Consider the following 22608-nt stretch of genomic DNA (forward strand, 5'->3'; position numbering starts at 1 on the left):
CTACAGCATGCTATGTAACTTTGTTACAGATCAGGCTTATATTATTAAAGGGAATTAGTTTTGTCTTACAAAATCTAAAACATTCTTGATGTTTCTCTTTTTAACAACTAATTTCTTAGACTGAAGTTGATAGGGTATACGCATTCATTTATTGATCTTACTATGGTCAGAATTGTGCCAGATCTTTGAACTGTTTAGTCTGTGTGTAACTCTGCTGGGCATTTTGTTTCAATATACTTACAAATGAAACCCATGGCCAGTAGAAATCATAAAGATTCCTTATGAAATCAAGTGTTTTTTTCCTCCTTTCACCAGGTTTTATTCTCCTTTTGGCAGTACTATTTCAAAGTATTGCCAGAAGAATTTTTCTCTTATGGGGGTATGGTTTGATTTTTGTCCTATAACACCTTAAAAAAAAGGTTGAGAGGATATCAATAACATCATTTACAAGAAAAATATGCTCTAAAATAAAATATTCTCAGCAACTAATATTTATATACATTCTTCAGCTCGCTAATAATCCAGACAGATTACCAAAGTACTTTTCAATGCTATGCAGCTAGTCTTGCTAAGTAATTTATTTCTTAAATGATCACATCCTTCATTAAAACTAACCCCATTTTTATTCCCATTAATTTTACCAGGAAACCGTTTCAAGCTCTGACTTTGTGAAAATAAGGAACCTTCTTCTAATTTTCAGCCCTAATTCAGGCAGAAACATTTTCTACTTTGTCATTTTGTGTAAACTGTATATTTTGGTTTAAAAATCTGAGACTGCTTAAACCGTGAACATGTTTACAGAGAGGAGAAGTTCCTCTTTCAGCCTTTTCTTTTACCAGAGTAGACAAGACAAGTATTTTTAGCCTCTTCTCAGAAGAGAGGATACCTGCTTTCAACCGCTGATCAGAATAGCTTCCTTCAGCACCTGTTCCTGACTGGTTTTATCCTCTTGGGACAGAGGTGAGCAGCGCAGTGCAACGCATCTATCTGCTTCCTCAAATGCTGGAGTTTGTATTTCCCTCTCTCTGCTGGATTCTGCACACTTACAATTGATTAGCCTGACAACTGATTAAAAAAAAAAATAAATCTGGTACCACTGTCCACAGTCTTGTTAATTAGCATACAGCTCACTAACAGCAAGTTTCCCAACACAAAAAATTATTGTATAGAATAAAGACCAACTGTTTGTTTTGGCTTCAGCTGATGTGTCAGCAAACCTGCTCCAGCGTGGGCTCCCCTCTCCATGGGTCCACAGGTCCTGCCAGGAGCCTGCTCCAGTGTGGGCTTCCTACTGGGTCACAGCCTCCTTTGGGCACATCCACCAGCTCCGGTGTGGGGTCCTCCACGGGCTGCAGGTGGGTATCTGCTCCACCGTAGTCTTAACCATGGGCTGCAGGGGCACAGCCTGCCTCACCATGGTCTTCACCACGGGCTGCAGGGGAATCTCTGCTCCGGCACCTGGAGCACCTCCTCCCCCTCCTTCTCCACTGGCTTTGGTGTCTGCAGGGCTGTTGCTCTCACATGTTCTCACTCCTCTCTCCGGCTGAAATTGCACTTGTGCAGCAACTTTTCCCCCTTCTTAAACACGTTATCCCAGAGGCACCACCACTGTCACTGATGGGCTCAGCCTTGGCCAGTGGCAGGTCCATCTTGGAGGCAGCTGCATTGGCTCTGTTGGACATTGGGGAAGCTTCCAACAGCTTCTCACAGAATCCACCCCTGTATCCCCGCCCTGCTACCAAAACCTTGCCATGCAAACCCAATACACCTCTTAACCAAAAGAGCAGATTAGTCTAATTTCCATAACAGTGTCATTTTTGCCAAGCAAGGTGGTTAGCCTTTTACTCAGATCTGCATCTGGAGATGGCACCAGCAACTACACTAACACACAGTAAGGTTTTCACTATAACTTCATGCATAAACCACAAAAGACTACAGTATTAGGAATTAAACCAAAACCAAATGAAAAACAAACAAACAACACACCTCCCAAAAGCAGTAATTGTCTCTAGCTTTCTCTTAAGGGTCTCAGAATGTTCAAATACATTTAAACAAGTAAGAAACTCCTGTTTCTTCTTCTTTTACCTCGTTCAGAGCTCCAACTAAATTTAGGCCCTCTCCTTTTACTGATGAAGGTTAATGACTCACCTCTCCAAGCCGAACCATCAGGGTGTCTCTCCCAGCCTGAGAGCAGATTGGCTGTCATGCAGAAGCTAGTCTGCATTACTGTCCATTAGGCTCATTTTGTCTCAGGGTGCATATCAGATCACACATGCATTAGACAAACACAAGTAACAAAGCATGAAAGGTCATCTGCCACCACAGCAGCTACAGCAGAGCACGCTGAGAACACTGCAGCTTTTGAGAGACTTGCTCATCAGCTCACAACCCTGTCTTCTTAATCTAGCCTTGCTACCCTTCTTTGTTTTCTGTTACCTTAAGATTCAGGCAGGTACTTTCCTTGGCCTGAAATAAACCTGTTGTCTTTGATTTGGTGGTTGACTTCTAAGTAGTGTTCATTGCTGCTGCTCTACTGGAGAGGTGACCACCCTAGCTCAGCTGCTGCTAGACCAACAACAGCAACTGGTGATACCACAACTGCCATGGTGCATTATTTATCTACTTACTCCAGGATTCAGTGCGAGGGCAATTACAGGATGTGCAGCATAGGCATTTAAAAGAGCTTTAATCCTAGGATATAGATAATTTCCAGGGTAGTGGGACATCCTCTTTCTCTTCTGCAACAAGTGATAAAAGTCTGTGACAAGACCACAGCTTAGAATGCTTCAGATCTCATTGATGCAGTTCTCTGGTTCCTGGAACTATGAATTTGGAAAGAATGGGTAGCCAAGGGGAATTAAAATGGGCAGATATTTGAAATGACTGCTAGAGAGTTAGGAATGACACTCCTGCAAGATCACAATGTGTATTTTTACCATAAGTCTGTATGAGAAGATCACTGAACTTCCTAACAGATTCATGGAAGGTACAGAAGCTAAATGATCACTAACGAGCACTTTTTTTTGAGGGGGTGGGGGGTGTTTGATTATTTTTACCTTTGAAGGTGAACATCGACAGTGCCTTTAATCACTGGGGAAAAGCTCTGGTTAGAGATAAATTACTTGTGTCTGTGATTTCTCTTTGAAAAGAGAAAAGGTAGCGCTACCTTTGAAATATGCCTTTCCTAAGAGTATTCTTATACAGCTTCATACAGGCTCCAGACTTGTTTGCACACTGATACTGTGCCTACCTTAGTTTTTTGAAGGAGCCTGGGCAGTATTTCAAAGCCAAAACCCTGAAGGTCCAGAATGTAGCCTGGTTTGTGAGAAAACATGTAGGTAACTGCATTGACTGTCGTGATGAACCAGAAGAGTAGGCATTTCAGATTAAGCAAGGTGAAGATCCTGTACCTACTTCTGCAAAGACAGCAGAGCCCCAAGGAGCACTACTGCATGTGCACATGAAGGCATGATAACTCTGTGACACAATTAAGTGATAGCTAAAAAACAAACACACAAACAAACAAAAAAGCAAAAGACTGTGGAAATTTGTCCCAGGATGTGAGAAGCTGTTTATCTTGTCAAGAGCTTTCGCACAGAGGCATGTGACCACCACTTGGGCTGAGCATGAAAAGGAGCACAAAGGAGGAAGTTACAAGATGCTTTACATGATAATGCCCAAATCCTTTTTTTTTCCTTCTTCTTATTTTCCAATCAAGACAAGGAAAAATGTTAGCAAGTTTGTAATGTTTAGGTGAGGATGGACTCCACTGGCTGCAGAGAGAGAGCAGCCCCTGCCAGGAGCTGTGTGCAGGGGTTCTGGAGGCACAGGCAGAAGGTGTGCTGCGGACAGCTCTCATAACCAGAATTACATTTCCTTAATTTCTCTGTAGAGAGCTGACTTAATTTTTATTAATTGTTTTCACCTTTCATAATGTTCCTTCAAGTCTGTGCAGTATCGTCATAAAAAAACCCTCACCTTATTAAGCTCTGTTGATGTGACATCTACTTTAGGCACATGCTCAGCCTTTGGTATGAGTCAGAACACCTAATCTCTATTCAGAGCAGGTGATTCCTTCTTTTCACTTACTTTTGTGTAAAATACCATTTCAATCATAGAATCATTTATGTTGGAAAAGACCTTTAAGATCATCAACTCCAACTGTTAACGTAACACTACCGAGTCCACCACTACACCATGTCCCTAAGCACGTCTGCACTTCTTTAAAATATCTCCAGGGATAGTGACTCAACCACTTCCCTGGGCAGCCTGTTCCAGCGCTTGACAACCCTGAATTTTGACTAATAGACAATCTAAACCTTCCCTGGTGCAGCTAGAGGTCGTTTTCTCTTGTCATATTGTTATGTGTTAGAAAATATCATGCAAGCACGCCACCATTCAGGAAGTTAAAATCCACGTGCCAGTGAGCGGCCAGTATTTCAATCAAGACAGTTAAGCACTTGTTGGTTGTGAGGCTCATTACTTCATTAAGCACAAAGCCCAGCGCGTGGGCGTAGTTTCACAATCCATCTTCTTCAGCCTTGCTTCGGCTGGGAGGAGATGCCGGCACCCACACTGACCCTACACTCCACAGCACCACCTCATCACCTGTGGGGACACCACCATTTCTGAGACCATACCAGCGGGGCCTTTTCTTCAGCAGCCATGCGGGCTTGCAGTCTCCCCTCTCCTCATTCTGTCCCACACAGCAAATCATGTTGTTTCCTCAGTTTTGGAAATACAGATGGCAAGGAAAGCAATTCCTCCACATCCTTTTCCAGGAAATGCACTAAAGTTTGGGATAGGAAATAAAAGTGAGGGGAGCAGCTGAATTAACTTTTACTGAGAGAGGCGTGAAAAAGGGGAAGCATAGTGGCTCTGGCCAGCAGCTCTGTTTCCTCCTTTCTGTCTCTCTGAAAGCCTGGGAAGAAGCGTGTGTGTCAAGGATCCATCAAGCTGCCTCCATTTTAGGTCTAGAAAAAGTGTTATTTGCAGAATCTCTGACAGCAGCTTAAAAACCTGCAATATCCACCTTACAGCTGGGGAGGTGTGCAGCAGAAGAGGTTCCTTGTGTCCTCCTCACCTCACCCAGCACTGCCTTGATGGTAAATGGTTAAGACACAGAATTACCTGGCATGGGGCCACTGGGTGGGAGACATAGAAACAGGAAGGCAGAAGAAGCTGCAATCACCATCTCGCTTGGCAGCACTTCGCTTAATTTTTTGAAGGGCATGTACATTTAGGTAATTTGCAAGAAATAATAAAATCTTTCAGCATAAATTAGGCTTCCTCTACGTGTATGAATGAAAAGCAGAGTTTCTGAAGAACTCCACAGGAGGAACGCATCGTGTTTTAAGAAATTACAAGGAGGAGGCAGATGCTTTTTCAGCAGCTGAGAGGTAGGACACAGTATCAGCACTTAAAACAGAAAATTAACAAAGCCTGGCTCTTGTATAAAGTGTTTCCAAGGAGGAAAAAAAAAAAAAAAAATCTTGAAAATTTAGTTCCCTGAATGATGAAATCACTGGCTGTTTTATTGCAGGACTAATAAAGCCAGGCCATCGCGGCGGCTGAGATCCCACCACCAGCACGGCGGCGCGGCGGCCCCCAGGCCGCAGCTCCCCCCGGCTCCGGCGGCCTCCTCCCCCTGCCCGGGGCGGCAGGCAGGCAGGCGGACCGGCCGGAACACCGGCGGCAGGGCAGCCCAGAAACCCGCCGCTGCCCGTCAGTGACCCCTCCGCCCCGCCCGCCCCGCCCCGGCCCAGCCCGCCCGGCGCCGGGGGAGGAGCCGCCCGCCCCTTCCCGGCTGTCGCCCGCGGGGCGCGCAGTGCGCAGGCGCGGGGCTGAGGCGAGCGGGTCGCGGTGGGAGAGCGTGAGCTGCTGCAGACGCCCCCCCCCCCCCCCCCACCCCCCTACACTCCGGTGTCGGTGCCGCTGCGCGCGACCCCGGCCGCCATGCGCGTGCCGCTGGCCCTGCTGGCGCTGGCGGCGCTGCTGGCTGCCCGACGGGCCGCGGCCTCCCACCGGGATCGGCCGCCCGCAGGTAACGGGCGGGACCGGGACCGGGACGGGACGGGGCGGCCTGGGCAGGCCAGCGCGGGGGTCGCGGAGGGCCCGGAACTGGCGGCGGCGCCGCCGCCGCTGCCCCACCCTGCTCGGGGAGCCGTTCGTGACCGAGCGTCCCCGTGAGGGGGCTCCCCGCGGCCCTGCCACCGCCCGCCGCGGGCGCAGGGAGCCGGAGGAGAAGCGGCGGGGCCCGCCTTGCCGCCTGGGAAGCGAGTCCGGCATTGTTGGGCTTCGCCGCCCCCGCGGCTGGCGTGGGTGACCCGGTACCGGCTGGGCTTACTCGTGGGTGCGAGATTGAGCTTTTCCGTGGAGGTGACCTAGTGGCATGCGGATCCTGGCAGGGCAGTGCCGTCGGCGCGCTTTGAAATGGGTCTGTGCTGCCTAGTCCTCGATACGGGCTTAACCTTGGACTGTATGGGCCGAGTAATAAATGGTTACAGTCCCTCGCGGTAAGGTGGATGATAGCAGCCGTTAGTTAATTCAGGTCTTTGTGCGTTTTGTCACGTATATCGAGCAAGATGTGCAGTGAACGGGCCTACTCTGCTGTGCTTTATCAATATATATGCACAAAAAAAAAAAAAAAAAAAAAAGGAGAAACTGGGAATTTCACAGCAAGGGTGGGGAGAGCAAGACCGGGGAGTCCAAATGAGGCATCGGGATCACGGCCTTCACCGCAGGTGTGGGGGCACCTTTCAGGCAAGCACGGATGGGGAGGAGCAGTGGCCTGCTGGCAAAAAAGAGTTTTATCTCTCTTGGGCAGAGTTGTTGCAAGTAAATCAGGAAAGAAATAATCAACCTGGCTTACAGGTTTCACTTAAAATTGGAATAGGTTGTTAAAACCAGTGTTTGCTGTCTAATAGCTCAGGTCAGAGAGAACATGCATTTAATTTTTAACAATATTGAGAACTGTATGCAAATGTTGCATGTTAAGCCCTTCGTGAAAGGGCTTGAAATGAGAAGCGTGACCACACAGTAGATAAATGCAGCAGTACTCTCCCAAGCTTTACCCACAAAGCAGGATCTTTTTACCTAAAATGCCACTTGCAGTTGGTTGCAGAAATGCTGATTATGTGCCCAGGCTTCCTGAATTCTGCAGCTGCATAGTGCAAGTTCACTGGGACTTCGTGCAGTTTAAATCCATGCCCAGGTGGAGTGAGTGAACATGGTTGCCCCTGGGGATGAGCCACAATGTGTGGGTCTGGGGAAGACTGCCTAGGTTTACCTGATGTGGACTAGGAGCAGTGAAAATAGTGAACTGCCTGCTGACTTGTCCCTTGGTAGTTTACATCTGAGTATTCTGTTTGTCCAACTTGGTGGCTGATTGTTAACCAGGAAACCTTGCAGGGAAACTCCTCTTTTTCTCACATTTTAGCGTAAGGAGGCTTGATATGTTAAATACAGTCTTTTGAGATCTGACTTAATGTCTTTTAAAACGTATGCTTTTATTGCTAATAGAGCATGCTACTTTTACATTGCATTAAGCAATTTTAAGGTAAAAATATAATAGCAGTAAGTCACCTGTTGTAAAATAAACCTACCACAATCCAGCCTTGTCCAGCACAACAGTTACTTTGGCGTAAGACTGCAGAACAGTGCGGTGGTGGTGTTGATGTGACAAGCTGCCTAGAAGCGAAAAGCTCATTCTTCTGCACGCGAGAGCAGCAAACCCTCAGGTGAAAGGAGCAGAATGTACTTCTGAGCTAAGTTTTGGAAACACAAGCAGAGTTTTCCTAGTGACTTGCACTCAGGTTGGCAACTGGCTCTACTTCCATACTATTCAGAGACTTCATTTAAGCAAAAAACTGGGGTTTTAGTGGTAAGGGGGATTCTAATAGATACTGCTGTGTATTAGCTGGATGAAAATGCAGGTTATATCTGTAATGACAAACTAATACCATACCCTTACTTAATGATTACATTGATGCAAGCAGACATGCTGGCTTACAGTGGAAGGTTGAAACTAGAAGGGGAATTTTGAAACATGTTTACGATGCTTTCCTTTGCAGTGATAAACTGATTTTTTTTCTTAAGTCTTAGTAGGGCTTTCGGTGTGTCAGTATCATAATACATATCTCAAGGCTGAGTGTGTAATGGGGGAATGCCCAGTCATCTTCATCTTCTGTTGTAGGACATGATTTTCCTTAGAAAAGCCAGACAACCGAACAGCAGTTGTCTGAATAGCAGAACACCTCGTGTTTCCTGCTGCTTCATGCTTAACAAGTCTGAGTTGATAGCCCTGTGACTCATTAGTGGAGCTGGGCAGTAATTGATGGAAACTCTCAGTCTGCATTTAAGTATTGTGAGGAGGTCCCTGGTCAAGATTATAGTAGTAGAAGATTTGGAGACTGATGCCAATTCAGGTGCTTCTTGCACATGGAGAGCCAGACTTCCACGCAGATGTGTGTACTTCATTTTTGCGGCTGTCTTCCTGTTGCGTGTGATGATCTTGGTGGTCTTATTTGTTCTTTTATGGTTCAGACTGTTGGCAGTCATAGCAGTTGTCTGTCCAGCTGCACACCAGAACAAATTAGATGAAAGTGCTGTTTAGATATCATCTATTATAATGACTTCTCAGTTATAACAAAAGGAAAGAATAGTCATTAAACAGATAAAACAACATTTAGCTTCCACTATTACAGCAGTTTTTAAAATGTGCAACTTACCGTGTGTTTTTCAAGATGGTGATTTAGGGCTGCCTCTCCTCTCAGTACAGCATACCACCTTGTGGAGATTTTTATCATAAACAATGATTTTAAAAGCTCCATGGGGCTGTGTCAAACCTCTGAGCCCCGAGAAAATAAAAACCTGTTGTAAATAGAAGCTGTAAAAATGCAGTAAATACTATGTAGTGTTTATTCATGATTCTTGTGAAATCATTTAAGTCCATTTCACTAAATATTAAAAAGAAGAGCTTTAAATTTTACCACAGTCTTCATACTCCCTTCACTTTTAAGTTGAATGTGGCTTTTTGAATTTAAGATCTTTTGAGAACTTCTGGGAGAACCTTCTGCATAGAATTGCTGTTACATGCACTAGTTTAAGCTTGTTCTTAGTAATTTTGTTAAGGATGTACCATAAAGGTATAGGAGCAGCATTACAAGGGAAGTTTATGTCCTGGGTTTCTTGTGGAGTGATAAATGAAAGAGGATGAAGGCAAGCACATGCAAACATTTCCATGTACTCTGTGTGGCTGCTGCCACTTAGAAGGCCAGGCAGGTAGCAGTAACAAAATCTTTCAGGACATTGCTGCTTGGCGTTTGCAGGTCTGTCAAGCTCCCTGCCAAAGCCAGGCTACAGGCAGCCTCCCCTCCAGCAGTCTGACAAGAGCAGGACCTGGCCTGCTTATCTTTAGTGCCTGGCCTGCCAGAAGCACGCAGTAGAGATGCATGTGTGCTGCCCTGAAAGGGAAGATGGCAAGGGACAGAGCCCCGTCTCTGACAGTCATTTCCCATTTCTCCCCGTGGCATGAGGTCCATGCTTTTGCAGCCTGTGCTGGGCACCAACCTCTTCCTGCTGAAATTTTGTCCTGTAGTTCTGGGCAGTGCTCCTAGCTCTCTTCTAGCCCCAGATGGCTGTACTCTGCTTTAACACAGGCCAAGTTTCTTTGATTCAGAACAGATTGAAGTGAGGCTCTAAATGATTAGAGAGGACCGTTCTAAAAGGAAATGCAGTTTTCAGAAACAGACTAAATTCTTTTTATGTGCTATTTTTCACCCTTAGCAGAGACTTCCTATTATCTGAATCTGTTTTTCAGGGTATTGGCTGCCTTTTTGCCACCTTTCTTTTTTTCTTTTTTCTTTTTACTTTTTTTTTTTTTTTTTTTCCCCCTTGTGTATTTCTGCAGAGTCCTGCAGAAGCATTTTCAGGTAGTGCAGATTTATCTGATCTTTTTTCCCTTGTCTTCTCTTTCAGTGGTGGTGAAAACTAAAGAGAATCACTTTTTTACATTTGTGAAATCTCCAAAGCTATTACCATTTCTGTGTGCAGTTAAAGTGGATATGAGCTCAGATGGAGCACAGGGCTGGCAGAAGGAAGGCAGACCGTTTTCCTAGTCAGGGGCCCAGAAGGGACTGATTTGTTAGCATTATGTCTGTCTTTTTACAGGTTAAATGAGTTACTCACTTGATATAAATCCACAGCCAGGTTCAAACTGTTGTCCCTATTGGCGTATTGAAATGGCTTAAAACTGTTCTCCTATGATGTATCACTTGGGGATTATAAGGATTTGTTTGTTTTTCATGGAAATCCAAAAAAGGAGCAGACTTTCAAAATATGTTTTTACTTGTTTTTTCACAGATTGTCTTTTTAAGCTTTCAATTTGTGCTTTCAGTCTGTATTTCAGTGCCTAAATGGTATTTAACAGACACGTACAGCCTGAATGAACTCTGTGGTTCTTTAAGCCACTGTTGTCTCAGATAGTTGTACCATGGAGCCTGTACTTGTGGACTTATCAGGCGCTGTTCTGTTGCGTGCATTATTGCGCATCCAGTTAAATTTTGCTTCTCTGAACAGTGGTGACAAATGTGTCTGTGTATACAGTAATGCCTTGTAGTAATGCTCTACCAGAATGGGAGAAGGAACTTGTGTGTTGCGCAAGATATAAACACCAGTTTAAAGGCTGTCTCATTCCTACATCTCTGAAATGTCCTGTTCTCCAGTTCATTGATTTAATTTTTGCTGTTGGGCAATGCGTTGCTCAGTGAACAGATGGGACATCTACATATATAAATATTAAGTCCTTCTGTATATGCTTTAAAAATATGTTTTATTCAATATATGGCTGCTTCAAACTTGTATTTCATGAGTACTTTTCATACTCATTGTATGTATTGTGAGTTTTGGTAGTATTGTTCATGAGCTTTTATGTAGTGAATAAGATAGTCAAGTTTCAAGCAAGTACAGAAATCTTTCTCGGTTTTCATGTGTCTGACCCTGCTGAGATTTGTGAAGGATCTGCAGTATGGTGGTTTTGACTTGGGGAAGTGAGTATACAAAACAAGTTAGGCTTGTCTTGTAGGTCCAAGCAAGCATTTTCTGGTTTGATGGATGTTTTTGAAGCAGAACTACATCATATGTTTTGTGCAAGTAGGGGGTTACTTCTATGAGCTATCTTCCTTAGTCTTAGAAGATGCAACTATGCAACTAGGTACAGTTGTTCCTATTACTCCGGGAGGGGCGGGGAAAAAAACAAAACAAAACAAACGCACACCACCTCCCCTCCCCCCCTTCCCTTATTTCTTAGCAACCTGAAACCAAGCAGCAGATATTTGCAGTAAAACAAGTACCTTTCAGTGGCATTTGGTTTTTAATTTCCTCTCACATGTATTTCCTTCCTGTCTGCTATGCAAGTTTGCTGAAGATGTAAATGTCTCCAGAACTTAAATACATTACTTAAGATAGTTGCACATTGAAAAGATACTTGAATATTTATATATATGCACACACACCCCACAGTAGTCACACCTGCTGAGGTCTTTGCCACCAATATGGCAGCAATGGTTAGTCTGCATTGTTTGTATGTGAAGAAGTAAGTATTCACGTTTCTCTGTGTATGTTGGTTATAAGCTGATGTAGGTGTGAGATTGCTGAGATAAGCTGTGCAGTTGCATTCCCATGTCTGTACTCTATTAAATGGTCAACTTCTAGGTCACCCTGTGATCATACTTATGTTTGCTTTTACCCCTACCTTTGCTTTCCAACTTTCCTGTTCTTTATCCTCAAAATAGTCATGTTTAGTTTCTTTTGGTACTCTTAAAAAAAAAAAATGTAAATCTGACTGGCCTACCTTTGTCTTTTATTCCTTTATTCTCTGGACATAGAGCTGCTGTCTGAAGTTCCCCTTATGTTGTTCCACAACGCACATACACAGTTAAGTTTCTGGATTCCTGTGGAAAAAAAAATGTTCTTACTGTTGTCTGTTGCTCTTCTGTCAGATAGTATTGGTGTCTTATAAAACAAGGTGAACAGAGCTAACCACGGGTAGAAATCACTGCATTTGAACTAGAGGCAAGGCAGAACTTGCTTGTCCTGTATCATGCATCACAACGTGATTTGCTGATCAATTTTCTTCTCACTTTTTCCACGCTTGTATTATGGCATTTTAACTGGCAATATGCAGAAATAGCATCTGTGAAGATTAGACATTAGCACTTTGAAAATCTGCAGTGTTCTCTATGGTCCGTAGCCTTGATGCTGGAGTGGAATGATGCTGGCATGTCCCAAGGCCCCGTCTCTGCACTGTCTGGAAGAGAAGCCATTAGAAGTCAGACAGCCTGAGTAAAGGGACTGTGAGCTGGACAATGTGAAGACTGTTTGATTGTTTGGGGAAGGGCATGCAGGGGAGGTAACAAGCCTAAAGAAAGGAACTAGAATTTTCTGACCAAGGCGTTAAAAGTAGACTTTCCATGGTTGATCACAAGCTGATCAGTTTTCTGTGCCTGTTCTGAGGTCCTTTGGTCTGAACTGTTGCATTGCTGAGCACTCACTTCTGCATCTTCAGCTGCTGTTACTTGTGCTAAGTTTCTGTGTCTTACTGCTAAATGAGCTGAAAAGTAAAGTCCTTGGTCACTCAAATTGGTTAGGCAAGGTTTGCAGGTAGAGGTAGTCTTCCATTAACATAACAAGTGTAATTAAAGAGAGGAGATGCATTCAGGGTGTCTTTGGCTTTAAAGTAGAACCAGCAAACCTCAAAAATAAATACAAGCTGAGAATGATTTACATTTGACTTTACTACATATCCATTATGGCACTTGAGGGACAAGATGGCTGGTGCCTGTAGAGAATAAGAGAAGTGGTAGAAGGAGTAATGAGGTGTTATCCCTTAGAAAAAGAGAGGGAGATAATTCTTGGCCTGTGAAATGTGGAGAGGTTAATGAGATGAGAGGAGGTGTGCTATAAACATTTCTTTACTGGCTTTTGTTTGTAAGTAGAGTTATGACTTCTAGCTTCTCAGCTCATTCTGAAAGGTATCCTTTAGGTCTGTTTTGAGGATATGGAGTGAAATCAGAGCAGGAGATAGTGCTTAAATTGATCACAGAAAGCAAAGTTATTAAAAGGGAGGATGAAAAGGATGAACTGATGGTATGTGTAAACTCATTCCTGTAAGTGATCAAGGCCAACTTGTAGCGCCATTGGAGATTTTGACATGTTGATGGTGATGTCCCTGGTGGCTGCTAAGGTGGTTTACATGGTGGTATAATTTATGAAGAAACTTGCCTTTTGATGAGGGAAGCTTGTTATCTGCTAGTTCCTTAATAGTCTCAGAACTGGAGCATGTTAAAAGTCATCTCTGGATGGAAGAGTGGAGAATTAGATTGAGTAGTCTTTCGTGGAGCTGTGGAGGAGTGGCTTGGCAGATTCCTTCTAGCTCTGTTCGGTTGCTCAGCATTCACAAGTACTTCAAACTTTTACATTACAATGCCATTCCTCTCCCAATTTATACTTGTGGCCAGGGTTACTCTGTCCCAGGTGCAGAATCCAGCATTTGGACTTATTAAATTTCACCCCATTAGTCACTGCCCAGTGCTTCAATCTATCTAGATCCCTCTGCAAGGTCTCTCGTGCTTTGAGAGAGTCAACAGCACCTCCCAGTTTCGTATCATTGGCGGATTTGCTAATGGTGTGTTCAACTCCTGCATCCAGATCATAGGTAAGATATTGGACAGAACTGTCCCTAGAATTGAGCCCTGAGGATAACTGCTGGTGACTGGTTGCAGCACAGATGCAGCCCCATTCACTACAACCCTTTGAGCCCTGCTGTTCAGTCAGTTCTTCACCCAGAGCACCAGGTACCTGCTGATTTCACAGTTGGACAGTTTTTCCAGAAGAATGCTGTGAGGGACAGTATCAAAAGCCTTGCTAAAATCCAGAAAAACTGCATCCACTGTCTTCCCTTCATCTGCTAGGTGAGTGATCTTATCACAGAAGGATACTAAATTAGTTTAACAGGACTTTGTGAACCCATGTTGACTGTGCCTGATGACTGTATTATTCTTGAAATGTCTTTTAGTAGCACCCAGTATAATCATCTCCATAATTTTTTCCAGGTACTGAGGTTAGACTAAGAGGTCTGTAGTTTCCTGGATCTTTCCTCACATCCCTCTTGTAAATTGTAGAATAGCATTGGCTTGCCTCCAGTCAGCCTCCCCAGACCTTTGGTATGTAATTGAGAGGGATCCTACTGTAACATCCTCTAGCTCCTTCAGTGCTCTGGGGTAAATGCCATCAGGCCTCATGGACTTGTGAACATTCAGCTGATACAGCTGGCCCCTTACAATTTCAGTGTCCACAAAGGGTAAGTCACTATTCCTGCACTTGGGGTCTGTCTGACTCAGAGGACCAAGCATCCCAAGGTCTATCAGTATTATTAAAGACTGAGGAAGAAAAAAAACATTGAATGTGTCTGCTTTTTCATCATCCCTATTGGTCAGGTGACCACCTTCAAGAAGTATTGGTCCAGTGTTTTCCTTAGACATCCACTTCCTGTTAACATACTTAAAGCCCTCTTGTTATTTGAAGCAACACTGGCCACTTTAAACTCTAGTTCAGCTTTGGCCGTTTGTGTCTTCTTTGTGCAAACCATGACTAATCTTCTGCAAAGCTTGACCTTGCTTCCAGAGATCATACAATTTCTTTTTCCTCCTGAGCTCTCAAAGGACTTCACTGTGTAAGACTTACTACACTGTACCTTACACTGAAATATTTTAAGTTACATTATGTGTTTTGACACCTCTTCTGTCAATTTGTCACCTTTTTTTCTTGTGGTTGATAATTTGGCGATCATGTTCATTTTCCAATAACTGAAATACCACTTCTGTACATATTAAAACATAACTAAACCACAGCACCACTTGCAAAGTGATGTATGTTACGTGTATCAAATCTTCGTGGTTAATAGCATCTCTCAGCCTCCGTGTATTACTTTCTATAGAGTGTTATCTTTGTGGTCTTGTTCTCAAGATGTGAAAATTGTTTACTTCCCTCAGTATGTCACAGAGTGAAGTTGGAGCACTTCCTTTGTGAACAAGCAGCAATCTAGAGCAGGTCAAATATGAGTTACCTGTGATTGTTTCACAAAAGCTATATTAAGACAACATTAAGGATACCAAGCCAGACACTGAGATGCTAAGAAGTAACAATTAAAATTGGTTGAGTGACCTTTATTTTTGTCCTCTTCCAAATGCCACGCGACAGTTTGAATAGTTAGAGGATCTTGGCATTTTCCTTCCTCTGCAGCTACTCCCCTGATATCCCTGTCGCTGATAGTGCTTAGAACAGAAGCTTGCTGTGTGAGGAAACTATGATGCTTTTTAGTTTTGTATCGCTTGCTACATTACCTCTGATGTTGTTTACTGAATGTACTTCAAATGCTTTCCCGTATATGGAACTACATTACAGCTTCAGTGTTCAAATTCCTTACAAATGTTAGGAGCCTATTATCACCACAGCTTTCCAAACATACCACTGGAGCTGTAAAAATGGCATTGTCAGAAATTAACGTTGAATCCAGGCGTTCCCCAGCAGGCCTGCTGTCTTTCGGCAGGGCTGTAGGGAGACTGTAGGACTCAGTAGAACTCCCCCGGAGCACAAACCCTGATACTGCAGCTTTTGTGTCCTCTCTCTCTGCTGCCCTCCCAACCCAGTTCAGTTTCTGAAGATCAAGAGAGATCTACAGGAGCTGGACTAATCTCCTCTAACTTCAGTAAATTCATACTATCTGTCTTGCTGGTACATTTATATAATACCAACACAGGGGTATAATCATCACAGCTTGTGACCCTGATATGGGCTATCAGATGAACTTGCTTTCAGTGGGCATGGGCTATCTGTGGTTCTGGGTTGCAAACAGGAAGAAAGCTGTCTCAGTAGGAGGGAAGAAGAATCGGCTTGCAGGGCTTATATATGTTCATACTGGTGATAAGCCCCTCCCCCCCATCTGGGGGGAAGTATTTGCAATTTTTATGTCTAATTTTTCCAGTCATTTTGAGCATGTTGCCTTTCCCAAATAATTTAGAAATATATTGGGCTGTTCTTATGCTTAACTGGGTCTATTTATCAAAGTGCAATTGTTTTATTTCTTCTAGTGCCTTCACCAACAGAGATTGTAGTAACATCTGAAAATTTCAAAACTGTCTTGCATTGGCAGTACCCAAATATGTCTGAAACTCCTAATTTTATTGTGGAAATCAAACCTTACAAGTAAGTTCTTGTTCTTTTGTCATTTCCTGTACTTTATACTCTCTAGAAGCATATAAAAGCAATGAGTGCATGGTAAATTCTTTTGTTTCTGTGGGGTGAAGGTTGACTAAGCGTAAATTAAGGCAAAATTTGTCAAATAACAGGATTGTTGAGATTGGGAGGGGCCTCTGGAGGTCATGTGGGCCAACCCCGCCCTGCTCAAGCAGGACCACCTAGAGCAGGTTGCCCAGAACTGTGTCCGTATGCCTTTTGCATCTCTCCAGGGATGGAGACTCCAAAGCCACCCTGGGCAACCTGTACCAGTGCTCAGTCACCCTCACAGATGTTTTGTCACAGGCAGTGTATTATACAATATTGTGCAATTGAAATTGTGTTAACTATTACTTGATCTGTTTTACAGTTTAGGTTACTATAAGATCGTCTCAACTTGTGTGAACATTTCAGCTCATTTTTGTGATCTCTCAACGGAAATAAATGATCTTTTTGCCTCTCACTGGCTTCGAGTTAAAGCTGTTGTTGGGTCACAGCAGTCTGAGTATGTTGAGACAAATGAGTTTATTTTGCAAAAGCATGGTAAGTTCCATCATAAACTAAACCTTGTAATTTTTTCCCAAAATTTAAAAAGTTGGTAATTACCCTTTTTGCGGTATTACTGTGTCTCATTTGGGAATATCATGAAGTCAGGAGTCCAGGATGAAATGAAGCATGATGGTTGCTCAGTAGGAACTTCTGTAGTTCTGCCTCTGGAGAGACTTGTTAGCCTTGTCACTGTGATATCTCAATATTTTTTTCAAAACTTCTAAAGGCAAGAAAGTGATGCTGACGGTGTACTCTGTGCATCCTTCCCATATTCTTGCCTGGTGTCCCACCACCACTTTAGGGTAGGAAACTGCCACTGGAAGCTGTGGACCTTTAGACATCATTGAAGCGGTATTCAGGCGGTTGGCGATGCCATGCTTGACACTATAATCTTACATACTTACAGCTTTGGGTGTCTGGATACTATTTAGAAGCTATGAGAGTCCACTGTAGCTGAATAACTAAGTTACTCATTCTTCATGTAAATCCTTTGGGCTGCTTCAGGAGAAATCACAGTTTTTCAGATAAATATTGTAAAAGTAAATTGTGTGTCTAGACTCCAGACCAGCCTGTCCAAAACAGTGGGGTAGGCCCCAGCATTGCATGGTCAGTGCAAAGCGGACACAAAAGTGAGGAAAAGGCTGAGAGACTTCCTTTTGTACTTGCTCCACTCTCAATATATAGCTTTCAGGCAGGATATTCTCCCAGACTTAGTCTATGCTTTAGATAGAGCTGGGTTTCTGCATTGCTGGAGCTGAAGTGGAGTCCCTCTTTGTTTTTTGCTGTGATTTCCTCACCCAATAATCCCATGACTTGGAGTCAGTGTCTGGTTTCTAGTGTTTGACAGAGGGACAGGAGTCATAGTAATAATGCTGAATTTGACAGTTTGCAGAAAATTGATAGCCATGTATGGAGGAGCATTTTCCCATTGAAGAAGAAACTCATATGTTCAGACAGATCATTAAACACCAAAAATTCACATAGGCTGTTGCCATGGGAAATCAGGCTTCCCAAGTACTGTTGCTCAAAATTAGATTTGTTTAGATTTTCAGATAGCCTTTGTTTCAGTATAGTATTGTTTTAGCTGACTGTGATTTATTGTGGGATCTAATCAGCAGTATTTTGTGTTCTGTTCTCATTCACGTACGTGTTTGCTTTGTTATTTTTTTCTGTTGTCAGCTGAATTCTTACGGTCTTGTGTGTTTAGGAAAGTTGGATTGCTTAACAGTGAAATTCTGCACAGACAATCAATCTGTGTTTCCATTTTAGAAGCAGATTCATTAATCCAAAAGCCTTCATTACTACTAAGTGTCACAGCTGTGCAATATTACCAGCATTGAAATAATCATGTAATTCTCAAATTTCTGATGAATTTTGGAATGATATCTATAAATAGTATCTTTTATATTAAAAGCTTTGACCTAATAGCAAAGGTGCAATGTGTTGCAGGAAAAGTAGGACCACCAAAACTGAATCTCTCAAGGCATGGTGATAAAATCACAGTTGGTATTTACCATCCTGAATTTCCATCTGTGGACTATCTTCCTTGGATCAAAGACCTTTATTCAGAGCTTAAGTATTTGGTGACTTTTCGGGATCATAAAAATCTGGTAAGTTCCAAAATGAAAACTTCAGATTAAAAATACTTGCTTACCTTCAACGCATAAACAACAGATTCACTCCTATGACACACAGAGCCAACAGATAATCAAAGAAACAGTTGTATATAACATAGGACTGCTGAAGTCCTGAAATGTCAGGTGCATCACAATGAGATATGTGACTGGAAGGTCTGGATTTTAATTGTCCAAATGGACATCTTATAGCAAAGCTGAGATTACTGTGTTAGTTGTACACAAGACAAAGTTACTTGATCCCATACTATTGTTTCTGTTTACATGCTAAAACATCGATAACTTTACTTGTGCCCCTTTCACTTCTCCAGATAGACCTTTCATTTAGGAAGATTACCCTTCAATAAATTGATACCATTTTATTTAGTAATCATGGAGGGTGAACCTGAAGAAAAGTATAGTAGATGTGTTTATATACAGTTACTTTTTTCCTGTGCCTCCAGGCACAAGTTTTAGAAGTGAATTAGGAATGCGCATCTAGACTGTGAACAGGATTTTAGCTGAAAGCACCGTGGTCTGATAGCCAAAGTTCACACAGCTTTTGCAAGGCATGTAAATGATGTAGAAGCCACATCTGATAGTGTTTTAACATTTTTGGAAGTGTTGGAAGGTACTATAATATTTATATTGATGTATTGAGTCAAATGATATAATGTTATTTTCATTTTTTTCAGACTAAAGAAGATTTCCCTGAAGAAGACAACTGTACGATGTATAAATGTATCCTCAACATCCCAGTTCCTGTGGAAGGCTCCACTTACTGTGTTTCAGCAAAGGGAAGCTTGTATGATGGTCTGATCCTTGGCATCCCATCAGAAGAAAGCTGCATTCATGTTCCTGTCAATCAGACATTGAGTAAGAATTCTGAAACATTAGTAAGAATGTGTACTGAGTTGGACCAAAGATCTTAGACGTCTAAGTATTTGAGCTCTGATACAGACGTGAGATGACTCGAATGCCTATTGAAGAGTACAAAAAAAAAGGAAAGCATGGTCATTCTTTTCCAAATGCACTTTCCCAGTTCTAAAGACATTTCAAGATCATATATTATTTTCAAGTGACCCTGACATTTTTTTGAGTGCTTTTGCTGTTCATTAGTATTACAAAATCTGTTTCCATTGCACCTAATCACTGGTGTAATTAACAAATGACAGGTGGATCATTCACTGAGTAACATGGTTTTCAGAAGCATTGTCTCTTTTGCCTAATAAATGGCTTTTTACTCAGTGTCATCACTGAGGAAAATGTATGTAGCCTTTCTTGAGTTTGAAGCAAGTGTAAACTTTTGGTCATAAAATTAAGGTATTGATGTCTTTTTCTTAATAAACTTTTTAATTTTACTTCATTATGGCCCAAAACTGCGCTAGAGAAAAGAGATAAAATTGATAGAAGCAGTTGTGTTCTTTCTTTTATGCACAATAGCAGTGATATGATTGAGGGGAACGACATTAAGGAGAGTCAGACTAGTGGAATCTTACTAGTAATAGTTAACAATCCTATGTTTTGGAAAATTCCACATCTTAATTTCATTGTACATAGACTATATGTAATTATTATGTCAGTTAATATGCGATCATGTGGAAGCATACAGACCTGTTCATCCCCATCTGCCATCTCTATGGAACAAAAAATTAGCTATAAAATTTACCTCTATAAAGACAGGATTGTGTTGATATAAATTGAAAAATCTTCTGTCATTCTAATTTTTATTTACTTGATACAATGCTTTATAAAGTAAGGTTTTTGGGGTAAAAAAAGGTGGTAATATGACAAACTCACACATTACAGCTAAGCATTCTGAGCTGTAAGGAGGTGACTGGTGACAGCCAGCATGGCTTCGCTGAGGGCAAGTCATGCCTGACAAATTTGGTGGCTTTTACAATGTGGTTCCAGTGTTGGTGGATAAGGGAAACGTAACTGTCATCATCTGCTTGGACTTGTGCAAAGCATTTGACACTGTCCCACACAACATCCTTGTCTCTAAATTGGAGAGACATGGATTTGGCAGATGGACCACTCAGTGGATAAGGAATTGACTGGATCGTCACACTCAGAGTTGTGGTCAACAGCTCAATGTCCAAGTGGAGACCAGTGACAAGTGACATTCCTTAGAGGTGGGTGTGTTGGGACCGGTGCTGTTTAACATCCTTGTCAGCAACATGGACAGTGGGATCAAGTGCAACCTCAGCCAGTTTGCCGATGACACCAAGCTGTGTGTGGTCGACACACTGGAGGGTGGGATGCCATCCAGAGGGACCTTGACAGGCTTGGGAGGTGAGCCTGTAGAACCCTCATGAAGTTCAACAAAATCAAGTGCAAGGTCCTACACATGTATCGACACAATCCCAAGCACAAATACAGGCTGGGTGATGAGTGGATTGAGAGTAGCCCTAAGGAAAAGGAATTGGGGGTGTTGGTTGATGAGAAACTCAACGTGACCCATTGATATGTGTGTGCTGCCCGGAAAACCAACTGTATCCTGAGCTGTATCATAAGTGTAACCAGCAAGTCAAGGGAGGTCATTCTGCCTCTGCTCTGCTCTTGTGACACCCCACCTGGAGTACTGTGTTCAGTTCTGGGGCCCCCATTGTACAAAGGACACGGACCTGTTGGGAGCGAGTCCAGAGGAGGCCACAAAGATGATTTGGGGCTGGAACACCTCTCCTATGAAGTTGGGCTGAGAGTTGGGCTGGTTCAGCCTGGAGAAAAGAAGGCTCTGGGGAGACCTTAATAGCAGCCTTCCAGTACCTAAAGGAGCCTACGGGAAATACGGGGAGGGACTCTTTATCAGGGAATGTAGTGGTAGTACAAAGGGTAATGGCTTTAAACTGAAAGAGGATAGATTTATATTAGATACAAAGAAGCAGCTCTTCACTGTGGGGGTGCAGAGACACTAGGGCAGGTTGCCCAGAGAAGCTGTGGCTGCCCCTTCCCTGGAGGTGTCCAAGGCCAGGCTGGATGGGGCTTGGAGCAACCTGGTCCAGTGGAAGGTGTCCCTGCCAGTGCCAGGGGGGTTGGAACTAGATGATCTTTAAGAGGTCCCGTCCAGCCATTCTGTGTTTCTATGATTCTATTACAGTTTCTGAAGTTACTCTAAATGATACAGCAGTTGTTTATTTTTCCAAATTTCCTAACAGAATTTACTCTAACTTCTTAGGCACACAATATATCATCATTCCATGTGGTATTATTCTGGGCCTGGCTTTAATGTTTGCAGTATGTTATGGTTGCAAGAAACTAAGGAAGAAGAACATAAAGCTGCCTAAGTCTTTGGTAAGTTCAAACTTCTTACCTGCATCAGATTTCTAATATCCAACTAGGTAACTTCTATAACTATAACATCTTTATCCCTGTCTCATTTTTTTTTACCCTGATCTTATAGATGTTTTGGATTCATAGTAGGCTAATATTCTGACAGCCTCTACAACCAGGTGCTTTGTATTTGTTGTAGGGCTAGACTTCAGTCTCTTTTTAACTGAAATAGCAGTAGTTGGTCTAGTTTGAGAACTCAGTATGTGTGTACATAAGCAGGATGGTATTCATTCTAGTAGCAGACACACAGAACGACAGAATCACTGAGGTTTAAATCTTCACACCAGTATGTAACTGAATATGTAACGTTATGTCCTACATCCACACACAGCAATTCCTGTGAAGACTGTTCATTGTAGAAAAAGACAGCACATGCAGAATGATAGTTCAATGGATCCATAGTTATTCTGGCTTATCAGTACCACTGTGGTATCGCATCTAAGGGATCATGAAAAAGTATCACACAAATAGAATTTGTGCTGCTTAACTCCTATGAGCTTCCTGTTGCATGCTCCAAGTTCACACTTTAGTTCACCTTGTAGAAACTCATTCGTGTGCTCCTAATCTCAATTTACTGGGCTATGTGTTATCTTGGGATTCCTAGGTTCCAGCATACCACAGTCTGGTTCACATTCCACATCATGTGTTGTTGCTGGGTTTCTGAATGAAAGCTGTAACTACTTATAAAGGTTGTTACCTGGGTGGTCAAGCACTGAGACAAAGTCCCCAGGGAAGTGGTCATGGCCCTGAGCCTGTCAATGTTCAAGAAGCATTTGGACCGTGCTCTTAGATGTATGGTTTAACTTCTGGGTTGCCCTGA

At 42.8% G+C, this 22608-nt stretch overlaps 1 protein-coding gene across 1 annotated transcript in view; it reads left to right on the forward strand.

Annotated features, from left to right (window-relative positions):
- Positions 1–5825: 5825 nt before the first annotated feature.
- The window catches only part of IFNGR1 (interferon gamma receptor 1), a 29039-nt gene continuing 12256 nt past the window's right edge, over positions 5826–22608 (forward strand). Inside the window, exons 1-6 of the mRNA XM_042795883.1 lie at positions 5826–6043; positions 16149–16263; positions 16664–16836; positions 18292–18452; positions 19151–19331; positions 21634–21749. Of these exons, the coding sequence (XP_042651817.1) occupies positions 5956–6043; positions 16149–16263; positions 16664–16836; positions 18292–18452; positions 19151–19331; positions 21634–21749 (834 nt within the window). The 5' untranslated portion in view covers positions 5826–5955. The remainder of the gene's footprint in view (positions 6044–16148; positions 16264–16663; positions 16837–18291; positions 18453–19150; positions 19332–21633; positions 21750–22608) is intronic.

Source organism: Tyto alba, unplaced genomic scaffold, assembly GCF_018691265.1.
Source record: "Tyto alba isolate M040663 unplaced genomic scaffold, T.alba_DEE_v4.0 Super-Scaffold_22, whole genome shotgun sequence".
Classification (NCBI taxonomy): Eukaryota; Metazoa; Chordata; class Aves; order Strigiformes; family Tytonidae; genus Tyto; species Tyto alba.